Consider the following 13,149-nt stretch of genomic DNA (forward strand, 5'->3'; position numbering starts at 1 on the left):
TACATGATTCTGCGCATCTATAATAACAAAATAAAATGGCTTCCGTCAGCATGCTTCGACGATTATCAACAACGTTATTTACGAGTAGTGGTCGTTCCGAGCCTGTTGTATGTCTCTTGAGCAAGAGACTCCAGCCTTCAAGTATGTTGTAATAAGTTGAGTTGCATCTATGTGTAGTGATTATAACGCTAACAAGGTAAAACCTAAAAGGGAAAATAATTGAACGTCGAGACTCGACTTAGGATTTATCCTCATAATCCTGGAGTGTTAATTTTTTGTGTGAGGCTAAGCATGCATGATAAAGTTGTTACTACTGTGCGAGAAAAATAATAAATAATCCTAGCCCAAATACTCTGACCGTAAGATAGCCTGAGTACTCTGCTGTTTGAGAGCTAGATCATGATGAAGTAGATCAGGCCAAAAAAAATAAAATTACTTGTTTCCTATTACATGCTGGAAAAATATAGGGTAGGTAGGTAGGAAAAACATTTTATTTTGGAAAATAATTTTATCTATGGATATTAAATAAAGGTGTTGACTACCGGTATCCAAAATAACCTCTGCATGTATAGAAAAGCATTATGCAAACCAACAATACTATTCATCACAGTGTTTTCCCTAGAAATGAAGTAAGGCATGGTAAAGTGACGTTTTGGGGGCATATTTTATGTGCAGTTTTAAAGGTTTCTAGACATTTTGTACCCAAACCCATTCGTACCATACCGTTTCGTAACCACTAGCATACCAGTTCGTAACCAATTAAATAATGTCATACATTACACCTAACATTAATAATTTTTTTAAATACACAATTATAATGTTATATTACAAACATATTGTAACATTTAGCAAAAGATTTGTTGTAATAATCACTCAGTATCTTTTATAAGCATTAAATGAGCAATTATGTGCTGTGCATCACTGAAGCATGCTGTTTCGTAACCAAAAAGCATACCTTTTCGTAACCAAAAAGCTTACCTTTTCGTAGCCAAAGAGCAATTCTTTTGTCTTGTAATTTGGTGTCGATTCCACAGTGCGACGATGGTGTTTATTGGGGATGCGGTGAACTCATATGGAAACTAACTCGTATGAACGGAAAACTCGTATGGAAAACGAACTCGTATGGAAAAAATAACGGCGAACTGGTATGAGGATGTATGGATATGCAGATATACTTTGATATTTCTCTTAAATGTGTATTTTGACACTTGTTTTGTATACATGCTTCTTATTTATGTCGCCATCAGTCAGCTATTTGCGTGTCAATCGCAGTTTGTGCGTCAAAGACAGTCACCTATTTTCGTGTCGCCCGTATGTTCAAAGTATGTTCAATCATGTTTAATTTATTCTGTAATGAGCATCCAATGAATAATAAATAGCGGGCTAGCAGATTTGTCGAACTTTGCATAAAAACTACACACAAGTTCTTGAAGTTGCTATATAGTATACAGTATTGGATATATCAGTTTGTAATTTCCATACGAGTTCACAGCATTTTCCCCCATACGAGTAAGTCTTCCATACGAGTTCACAGCATTTCCCCCCATACGAGTAAGTCTTCCATACGAGTTCACTTGTGGATTTCCATACAAGTTCACTGCATTCCCCCCCCCCCCCCCCCAATACGAGTAAGTTTTCCATACGAGTTCACCGCAAGCTGTTTATTGTTATGCATAACCGTTTCGAGATATCGATGTTATGTTATGAAAAATGTTATGTGTTTGAAATATATCAACAAATAAGCTGACTTCGCTTGACATGATTCTTCGTGACAATTTCTAATCGCTAATTATTAAAATGCAGTTGGCTTGGATTTTTGTTGTTTTGTTTTTCATTAAATAAAATGTACAAATGTGGGTACGAACAAGTATGCCAATGTTCCTCTGGTTACGAACTGGTATGCCTTTGGGTACAAACTGGTATGCTTTTGGGTACGAAACGGTATGGTTACGAAACGACCTGATACCGTTTTAAATATAAGGGCTTTTTTTTCCATTATACAATTTTCAAAAGGACAAAAACTGTATGGCCATTTTATTTTCTATATCTATTTCATAACTTAATTTAAAAAAAGGAAATATGTAGTACTATCCACATAGGTGTGTGTAAAGGCTTCTTTTTACATGGGCAACTTATAAATCTATAAAAGGCAAGGCATTTTGATTTTGAGGGCAACATGGTGCTAACCTATCTGTGGGAGAGTACATACAAAAAATCCCTTGCTGTTTAATAATAGGCAGAAGGTTTACTCTCATACTAACACTTAACTTCTGTACTGGTCCAGGACAGACTTGGTTGAACCTTAATTGGATAGAAACCAGTAAATAAGTTATAACAATTTCTTTTAATGAAAACTGAAAAGAAGGGTTCTATATTTATCTGTCCAACAATATTTTTTTTTTTTTTTTTATGAATATTATCTTTCCTAGTGTATCTAAGAAATGGTAGACTTACTAATTTTATAATTTGCAATGTTAGTTTTATTCTGTATGCATCCAGTATTAAAGTACACACTTGGTTTGAAGCAATCAATTGGTCCAATGAATAGAAATGCAGTACAAATGCTCAGGATGCTCAAACGAATGTTGAAAAGTAAAGTTTGTTTTATTTAACGACGCCACTAGAGCACATTGATTTTTATCTTTAATATCATCGGCTATTGGACGTCAAACACATGGTCATTCTGACACTGTTTTTAGAGGAAACCCGCGAAGTTCCCAGTGACCACTTACAAAAAATAACGAAACGCATCGAGATCTTACTAAGTTACTGACATATTTAATCATTTGATTTGGCAGTAAACTCCATCAGTATCGGTAAACATTCCCTCCCCTAGTTTATCAGAAGGTCACTAAATTTCTACACGGCCAGTTTGTCGCTGGAGTAAATCATTAAATATAGTTATTATTATTATTATTATTAATTGGAACACCTCGCTACGCTAGATGTAGAGTAAATCGGAAAAGATCGCATATATTCGTGAAAACTATTTTCCGAATCTTCGCCCGATATCTCACGAAAGTTACCGAACTTCAATTTGAAGGGAAGTAACTCCATCAATCAATTGTTAGAAGAAAACATTTCGTGGCAATAAAACTAAATTTGCAACAGTAAAACCACCGATATACGTCTGCAAATCGGAAAACACAGTAGGGTTATCGCCTAAATGATACCAAATTAGTGCTTGTGATCGTTTTGGAATGTTTTCGTGGTAATCGTTATATTAAAAAAAAAAAATTGGATATACAAAAAAGTTTTAGGGTTGGCAGGTTCAAATTAGGGTCGGTCGGGTAACCGGAAACAAACAATATTTTATGATACGCCTCATCATGATCATCATAGATCATTAGATGTCAAGATGATCGGAAGATGGACAGTTATGATCGCTCTCTCAGCCAGAAATAACTATTCTCGGAACCGAACATACGGGTACTTCGACCCCTGGCCGCCATTGTTTATCACGTGACGCGGTGAAGCTTCTCCTTAGTTACGTATGGTCTGATAGTGAAATGAGGCAACTTTGGTCGATCATTTACAACAGTTAACGGTCACGATGCCTAACCCATGTTGTGCAGTTGGCTGCATAAACCATAACATGATGTTAAAAAAAATATCGTTTTACAAATTTCCAAAAGAAGAGACTAGGTGCCACTTGTGGGTAGGGTCATTAAAACGACAAACCTGATGGAATTCCATGGCTTCCCTCACAGAATGTGACTACGTTGACTTTAATGTTGTTGCTTGTTAACACCAACAGAGATTAATTTAGCAAACAAAATGGTTAAAGCATGTGCAGTGATAAAAATCCCACATTATACTGTAAATAAAATACACAATTCCATCGTCTTCCATGAAACCCCCCCCCCAACAAAACAATGCATCCAGTTCTTGAATAAAGAGTATATTCCTTTATCATTAAATTTGTGTGGTCTATTTTTCATTTAATCTTAGTTGCTTGGATATTATCTATACTTGTATTTATTTTGCCATACCACAGCTACTACATCTTATTTATTTATTTTTTAATTTTAAAATAAAAGTTGATACTGCTAAATTACACACATATAATAATTATAATATAGGCCTAAATTCTTGTTTAAACTTTAATTATTATTTTTTTTTTTGCAAATGTGTCTGTAGCAGGCCTGCAGGAAGAAAATATAGGTCGTTCCCCCCCACCCCTCTCTCTCTCCGTGTGTTTAGTATTTACTTTGGTGCAGAGGGTAAATAATGTGTGTGTGCCTTTGTTTCAGTGTATATATATATATATATATATGCCAAATTTCTAGGGAAATCACTGTGTGTGTGTGTGTGTATATATATATCTATATATGTATATGTATACATACATACAATATATATATATATATATATACACACACACACATTAGTGATTTCCCTAGAAATGTGTCAAGGCATGGTAGACCAAACACTTTTGGGGCATTTTCACCATTTTCAGGGCACTTTTTTTTCATTAAAAATACACAAAAATTAATTGAAATAAACATTAATGTAATTTATGTGCTTGCTTTAATAAATGAATGGCAAAAGATGTAAAAGGCATATTTTATTAATTAATAATACCTTTTTGGGTGTTTTATAAAGGCAATTTTAGAATTAATTAGTGAAAAAGGCTTATTTAATCTCAGGGCAGCATGGTGCTGATTAAGGCAAGCTGGTGCTAGACTATTGAGGCATGGTGCTGCACCGTGCTAAAACAAGCTAGGGAAAACACTACACATACATATACATAAATCTAAAAATACATAAAAATCTATTCTATTGTGGATCAATGTAATTTGGTGGTTGTGGTACATTTGTAAATTTTACTTGTTCAAGTTAGAGGACTTACCTTTTTACATATATGTAGTTTCATGGTATTCTACAGTTCAGTGTGTTTGTGTGTGTAATCGGCTTTAGAAATTACCTGCAATAAAATGAATGGTCAACTGCCATATCTGATATTTGTTTACCATTTTGAAAACACTGTTTGACATGGAGAATATAGCATTTAACTATCTCATTCATATATTTTCCTTGAATATGCTACATAAGTCCATCTACATGAGGTAATTTAACCCAGGTTAAAAGCAACTTAGGTTAAATATGTGTAGTCTAGTAGAAGGCATACCGATACAGATCAGTTTATTAACAACCATATTTGCCTCCTTTCTCCAGCTGTATACTATTAAAAATTAGTTTTGTAGATATTACTTAAATTTAACTGCAATAACAATTCCAATACAGCACAAGACTGAACAAGAAAATATCTGCAATAGCCATTGTGACTAGATATAAAACAACACCAATATTATACATATATATATTAACCATTATTTACTCAGGTAATTTTTTGTATTTTATTACTAAATATACCAGGTTAAACCCTATTATTAAAACATTTGCATGTTTGTTCGATGAGGTAACACTTATGTTTTATTAGGTTGTAGACCTCGACATGAAAATAACTGAGGGAACTGATTATTTGCTCCCTAATGTAGTTTATGGGGGGCAATTTAAAATATTACCATATTAATACTACATGTATATAAATTCACATGCCAAAGGAAACTATATATTATTCTCCTTGAAACTAATCTCAGGTGTGATGGGTAAGTAGAGAGAGATAATGCTCCCCCTAGATGTCAAGGTCTGAGGATGGCTATATTTTATTATTGCTATTTTTTGTTGCCTGCATTCAACCGGTAAGGAAGGGCAACATCATGTGGTAATTTTGCAATCTGTAAAAACAAAAGCATTTCATTATTTCAAGAAATTGTATTTTGTTTTAAGAATAAAAGAATGTATTCAGTGGAACATTATACTGTTGCCAATACATCTATATAATAAGATATGACAATAATACTATTGTAATTTTGAACTTGTAAAGTAACAACTTTGCCATTGTTTAATTATTACATATTATTTGGAAATAAAATAATTATTAAATCATAAAAATAATTAACTTAATCATGCATACAAATTTTATTATAAATACAAATTATATATTTTGTAGCCCACATCATAATTATTATATTAATAATTATCTTATCATTTCAAAATTGTTAAAATTTATAATTAACATTACCTGAAAATTGCATCAACAAAAATTATATTCTGCCCAACCTGCCCTGTCCCCTCGACATTCAAAGTACACGGAAACACATCGGTACTAAATATAGATTATACTAATTCAGATTCCCGTTGTTCGTTTCTCTTATATGGCGACCCAAGCTGTTATAATACACATATAAGACGTATTGCAACTGTGTTAGCTACAGAAAATAAATGACAATATGTAAGGCATGTAAAAAAGTTAATATGATAACTTTATTCTATGTAAACCAGTAATCACTAAGGCTTTGCTTCACCCCCAAAGACCCGGATGATCGGTAACTAGGCCGTGTGACGTCACGCCGGTTCTGAGAATACAGCAAAAACACGGAATGTCTGCCTACCACACAGTAGACAATGATTCCTGCTAACACAACCCCCCCTCACCTAGTGTTATGTTATGTAGAAATAACATTGGTATAATGCACCTTTAATTATATGTGCGGAGTCACGTGTCATGTACGTATGCAGTGGGGCCTTGTTCTAGGTCTTAGTAGCCGGAGTTCGAATAAAATGGATGATCCTTGTCAGTGTTGTTAATCTTGTTTAATTTAACAAGATTATTTACTTGTGTTATAAGAGATATGGTATCAGGTCGTTTCGTAACCATACCGTTTCGTACCATACCGGTTCGTACCCAAAAGCATACCAGTTCGTACCCAAAGGCATACCAGTTCGTAACCAGAGGAACATCGGCATACCAGTTCGTACCCACATTTGTACATGTTATTTAATGAAAAACAAAACAACAAAAATCCAAGCCAACTACATTTTAATAATTAGCGATTAATGAATGAATGAATGAATGTTTAACGACACCCCAGCACGAAAAACACATCGGCTATTGGGTGTCAAACTATGGTAATGCAAATAAATAAAGTGATGATCAACATCAATATAAAAATTCAAGGTTTAAACAAAAACAGTGTAAAGAACTGTGCAAAAATACAAATACAAATATCACAGAAGTTTACGGACACCGAATTTTACTCTAAACTTCACAATTTGTGCTGTATTGGCCATTCTCAAAGAGAATGTTACACCCCTGCACCACAGTGAGGTTACAGCACGCGCAGGGGAATTAGAAATTGTCACGAAGAATCATGTCAAGCGAAGTCAGCTTATTTGTTGATATATTTCAAATACACAACATTTTTTTTTTTACATGACAAAAAACATTTTATGTACAAACATAATAATATTTACAAACATAGTAATATTAACATAATTATATAATTATATGTAGAGATATTGAAACCCAGTACATTCATACAATTGTATTTATGGTAAAGGTAAATGTGAAATTAATAAAAACTTATATGTTGCTATATTTCTCAAAACTTTCAAAATGTGACTTATTCCCTATTTAGCACCGAGTCCTTCAATTATTGACAGGTGAAAGTAGCATTATAAATTTGCATATGCCATGAAATTTGCATACCGTTATTACACGGGTTAATACAATAAAATATTAAATGGGTTTATGACAAAAGAATTGCTCTTTGGCTACGAAAAGGTATGCTTTTTGGTTACGAAACGGCATGCTTTTTGGTTACGAAACGGCATGCTTCAGTGATGCACAGCACATAATTGCTCATTTAATGCTTATAAAAGATGCTGAGTGATTATTACAACACATTTTTTGCTAAATGTTACAATATGTTTGTAATATAACATTATAATTGTGTATTTAAAAAATATATTAATGTTAGGTGTAATGTATGACATTATTTAATTGGTTACGAACTGGTATGCTAGTGGTTACGAAAGGGTATGGTACGAACGGGTTTGGGTACAAAACGTCTAGAAACCAGAGATATCTATGTGACACCTATGTTTGACGCTAAATGTCTTTACATTATAATAATTTTCAAGTTTTTTCAACTTTTCAAGCCGATACTAAATATATCACATAGTAACTACTAATAACATACCTGCTTTCAATAATGTTTACGTTAAATATGTAGGTGCTCAACTGATGCCAAAGTGGGACCCACAACCTTTTCACCCTTTCTTGCAGGGCCCGAAACTAAAGAATTTGTCTCCCAAAGCAATTTTTAAAAGAATTGCCATGGGTGAAACAAACCACCGATAGCATTTTGTGCCTGCATATGGCAATGTTTGTTTTTTTAAAGTGACATTTGCAGAAAATAAATATGACTAAAAGGTTATTTTGCTGTATGTAGACATATTTCAAATGTGAAAATGTTAAATATTGGCAGATTATGTACACCAGGTGTATATATTTTGCTATTGTTCAGGACTTTTAACAACGGCACAAAAGTGCCATCAGTAATGCTCTCTACCTACGGCAATTTATATCTCAGCGATGGCAATTGCCGTCGATGCTGTCGTTAAGTTCGAGCCCTGTTTTGGATGAAATCTCTTACAAATATTCTGAAACCACTAGCTGCTGAATTTTAATTGTGAGAGGCAGATCACATGCACAGTTAGGTAGGCATCGATCTGAGCACCTGCTCATCTGAAACAATATAGCTTCTACACACATTCTGATATGTCTACTAGTAGTACTACACCTTACATTTTACTGTATAAATAAACTGCTAAGCACCAGAAAAAGCACCACTAAACATAATTTTCTTATGTGTAGCAGGCCTTTTAATCCTGCGGGTAGTAAATCATGTCTTTGCTGTCACATCACCAGCTATATTTAAAGTGGTTTCGGATCCCAGTCGAGTCATGGGATTTTTAATCCAGATACCGACTCCAAACCCTGAGTGAGTGCTCCGCAAGGCTCAATGGGTAGGTGTAAACCACTTGCACCGACCAGTGATCCATAACTGGTTCAACAAAGGCCATGGTTTGTGCTATCCTGCCTGTGGGAAGCACAAATAAAAGATCCCTTGCTGCTAATCGGAAAGAGTAGCCCATGAAGTGGTGACAGCGGGTTTCCTCTCAAAATCTGTGTTGTCCTTAACCATATGTCTGATGCCATATAACCGTAAATAAAATGTGTTGAGTGCGTTGTTAAATAAAACTTCTTTTTTTTTGTGCAGAGTTATGCATTCTGAAGACTACCACGTTGCCTGATATTTTTGTAAGACCAATGCAAATGTCGACAAGCTATAAATTGAAGAAGAAACTGGACACAGAGGTTGCAGATGATCTAAAAGTAGAATACTCGCCAGATTTAGTTAAAGAACTTGTCGAAAAGATGGAAGGAGACCTGGTAATTTATGTTTTATTGATCTTATTTTGTACTGACAATATTTAGAATTTAAAATGCTGTTTGCAGGTCCATAGGACCAATATGTGTAGGGCGCAAACACATTTTGTATTTTGGGTCTTATTTATAGTCTACTAATAAAAAAGTTAATTTCTTAGTGCTGAAGTTGAGGAGTGGGGTGAGACGTAGCTCAGTGGTAAAGCACTCATCTGATGTGCATTTGGTTTTAGATTGATCCCTATCAGTGGGCTGATTCGGCTATTTGTCTTTGCAGCCAGTGCTCCACAACAAGTGTAACAAAGCTGTGGTATGTACTATCTTGTCTATGGGATAGTAAAGGATCCCTTGTTGCTATTTAGTATAAAAAAGTTGTATGGGACAGCAGGTTTTCTCTCTAATTAGCTCTGTAGTCCTTGCCATATTAAATGTGTTGTGCTTCATTAAATAAAACACTTTTTTTTTCTCTTTAGAGTTGAGGGGTGGGGCTGGGTGCAGCCTCCTCTCCGAATCCCTATGGGTCTGGGTAGTTACTAGATTGGATTTTGACATTTTGTGTGTTTGAGGTACTATATGTATGGGCCCTAAAGTTTGATCCTCATTCTAGATACTAGAGTATTTGTCCAAGTGGGGATGATTTTCCATTTTTTGTTTTGGTAAATTAAACTTTTAAAAAAATCTTAATTTATGTGGCTATCTTTCATGGTATGGCGTTGTCTGTATGTCCTCTATCTTACAATATCACACAGAATGTACCGAGTTATTTAATGAAAACCTTGTAATTAATGTTTTCTTCTTCTGTTTTAGCCATTGAAAGACATGCCAAACCCCTACACAAAGGAGAGGAAAAAATGCTTGCTGTGTAAACACGACGTAGAGCTGGACTACAAGGTACATGTATAATCATTGTGTACTTTGTTTTGAGTGGCTGGCCAATTGGTCACATGTTAGTTCGAGGGCTGTTTACTCAAAAATAGGGCTCATTCAAGACTGTACAGATCACTGACATTCAAACTCAAAGCTTTCACGAAATGAGGCTCAGAGCTTAGAATAGACAAACAAAACTTAACATACATATTGTATATATGTTGTTTACCATATTGAATAAATATTACCACCCCCGACCCTCCAAAACAATATGCTACTAGAAATGAGGTTAGCCTTTCCCAGACACTGTCTTAGATTTGACTATGTGATATTTTACAGCATAATAATACAGTCATTTATTTTTAATTACTGTGTTGTATTTTCAGAATACTCGTCTTCTCAGTCAGTTTGTGTCACCCTTCACTGGCAGGATTTATGGCCGGAAAATCACCGGCCTCTGCATCCCCATGCAGCAGAGAGTGTCCAAGCTGATCAAGAGATCCAGAAAGTGTGGTGAGACACCCCGTAACACCTAGACTGGCTGCCATTAAATACACTGTTCTTTGCTTTAAAATGACAGACCCTAGGTTTTAAACACTACAACATATTTTTCAATAAAGAACGGGAACAGTTTTTGGGTTGTGTTAAAATACAGAAAATATTGGAAGAGTTTTATCACTGTTTTTAATAGAAAATCAAATGAGACTTTAATGTCATATAAATTACATGTCAGTCTAAGTTGATTTCAGTCTACAGTTTTATAAGTATGGGCCCCGATCTTAGATCAGAAATTACAGTTGGGAACCAAGTGAATGTCACATCTGTACTGGTGGAAAGGGATCACACAAATACTTAACAATAAAGAGAGTCTGCAATCAAAACTCTGAATAGCGTCGGGTACTTTTAAACTGTGTTACTGACATTCAGTCTCACATTAACATCCAGTCCCACATTACTGACATTAAGTCCCACATTACTGAGATCCAGTCCCACATTACTGACATTAAGTCCCACATTACTGAGATCCAGTCCCACGTTACATCTTTGTACAAACATAGTGACTAAAATGTCATCTACAGTACCAAATGTTCTCTACATTCTTTGTCTTAGTATATTTAATTACATGTTCAATTATGATGACATATTTTCATTTGTCCTTTGATTCAAATAATTTTATTTTAAAAAATGTACACTGAGATTTTCTTGTCTTTTTTTTTCAGGTTTCATGCCATTTATAATTAAAGATGCCTCATATTTACAAGACCCCAAATTGTTTGATCCATTCAAGCCAACCAGATAGCATCTATACAATAGTACTGAAGGATAATTCTGAAAAATGTGTTACCATAGAAACATGCTCTGTGTGTGTTTATAAAAACTGTTGGAAATATTCCTTCAGAAATATATTACCAGCATCTAACACTTGTTTTATTGTAATTGGAGTGGATTACTAGTACTGCATGTTGAAATGGATCCATCTTTTGACATTTGTGACAAGTATCTTCAAAATTTTATGTAGAGGGTGTATACATACAGCCTAAAAATTGTGAAAATATATAACGTTTATAATTTTTTGTTTATTGTTATATTATACAATTGGCAAATATTTGTCATATTTTTATATAATTTTCACAAAACTATTGGGCATACATTTTAAAGTCTGGAAGAATCAATTATGCTTGAAAAAAAGTATGGAAATTTGTTTCGCGAATCCTGAATATAGTAAAATATGATCACCAGAGTGATCCATATTTATCACTAACACATGTTTATAATTGGGGGTGGGGGAATGGTTAATGATTTAATGAAAGTACCAGTGGAATAATGTAATCTTGTGAATGGTACAATGTTTACAACCCATTTTGTTTATTGTCTTATGTGATAAAAATAAATGTTAAAAATAATTATTTTACATTTTTTAATTCTTGTTATCCTGCAACCACCGTTTCTATTGACAGAATATGATGATGGATAAAGCAAAGTTGTATCCGTATAGTAACAGGATATGACTTTTGACATTACTCATGTGATGTCACACGCATAGCTATATTACAAAATTGCTCGTCCTCTAGGTCATCATACAATGTGGCTGAAATAACAGAAATAATAGCTTGTCTCCTTAATTTTTATGGTCTGCAGGATAACGATAATAACTAGTTAATGACGTCGGATATCTGCTTTATCCTGTTCATGCTGAATGAGAAATTCCACTCATCAGTACCTCGCTGAATTCCCATTCATAGCTTCACAGGGTGAAACAAGATATTCGACATCATTAACTAGTTATTCTCTATTTATGTAACAAGTGCTGTTGTATATGTTATTAGTCCCGGCTAGTGCATTTTTGGTCTGTGCTAGTGGAAATTATCAGCTGTTTTACTATAATATATAGAGCACTAGTCAAAGCTTGTGTGACGGCTAGTGACTTTCTTAAACATTTGTCAAGAACAATAAAAATAAATATTCAGTTTGTCATGGTTTAATATTCCTATACAGTGACATTGTTTTTCCAAGCATACCTTCACAGTATTTTGCAGCTTTATTAATTAGTTCTGCAATGTATATCATAGATGTTAACATTTCTGGAAAACAAATGTACTAAAACTCATGACTTAAGTTTATGTGAAACATTTCCACAAGGGAGGTAATCTGTACAATCGACTATCTTAATGCTTCCATATTTTTTTTTCTCAAAGAATATTGGTTGAAACAGGAAATAATATTTTGTAAATACTTTTCAGCTATGTAATGATAGTTTTCTCCAAATCTTTTCATGTTCACCTTGATACACAATTGCCACATGGCAACGATTGAAGCATATTGCTTATTTTAATATTTTTATCCTATAGGTTGTACAACACCAAATAAAATCCCATTGTCGACCAGGAGTTTGTATTTAAAAACATTATATGCAATATATCAACCAGTACTACAACCCCTACTAAAAAGCAGGCCTTCTAGATTATGGTAGCCCCACTCCCATG

General features: G+C 34.1%; 1 protein-coding gene across 1 annotated transcript; it reads left to right on the forward strand.

Moving 5' to 3' along the window:
- Positions 1-27: 27 nt before the first annotated feature.
- Positions 28-12,632, forward strand: LOC121384259. Its single transcript, XM_041514573.1, has 5 exons — positions 28-141; positions 9,132-9,304; positions 10,106-10,189; positions 10,552-10,678; positions 11,386-12,632. Exons 1-5 carry the CDS (start codon positions 36-38, stop codon positions 11,463-11,465), a joined length of 570 nt encoding a protein of 189 aa, XP_041370507.1. The 5' UTR covers positions 28-35; the 3' UTR covers positions 11,466-12,632.
- The last annotated feature ends 517 nt before the right edge of the window (positions 12,633-13,149 follow it).

The sequence above is a fragment of the Gigantopelta aegis genome, chromosome 10 (assembly GCF_016097555.1).
Source record: "Gigantopelta aegis isolate Gae_Host chromosome 10, Gae_host_genome, whole genome shotgun sequence".
NCBI lineage: Eukaryota > Metazoa > Mollusca > Gastropoda > Neomphalida > Peltospiridae > Gigantopelta > Gigantopelta aegis.

What these genes read in the sequence shown, in the direction of transcription:
- LOC121384259 (XM_041514573.1), top strand. Translation starts at nt 36, where the DNA reads ATGGCTTCCGTCAGCATGCTTCGACGATTATCAACAACGTTATTTACG. An exon ending in CAAGAGACTCCAGCCTTCAA is followed by an intron (nt 142 to 9,131) that starts GTATGTTGTAAT and finishes TTTTTTGTGCAG; the next exon opens with AGTTATGCATTCTGAAGACT. An exon ending in AAAAGATGGAAGGAGACCTG is followed by an intron (nt 9,305 to 10,105) that starts GTAATTTATGTT and finishes CTTCTGTTTTAG; the next exon opens with CCATTGAAAGACATGCCAAA.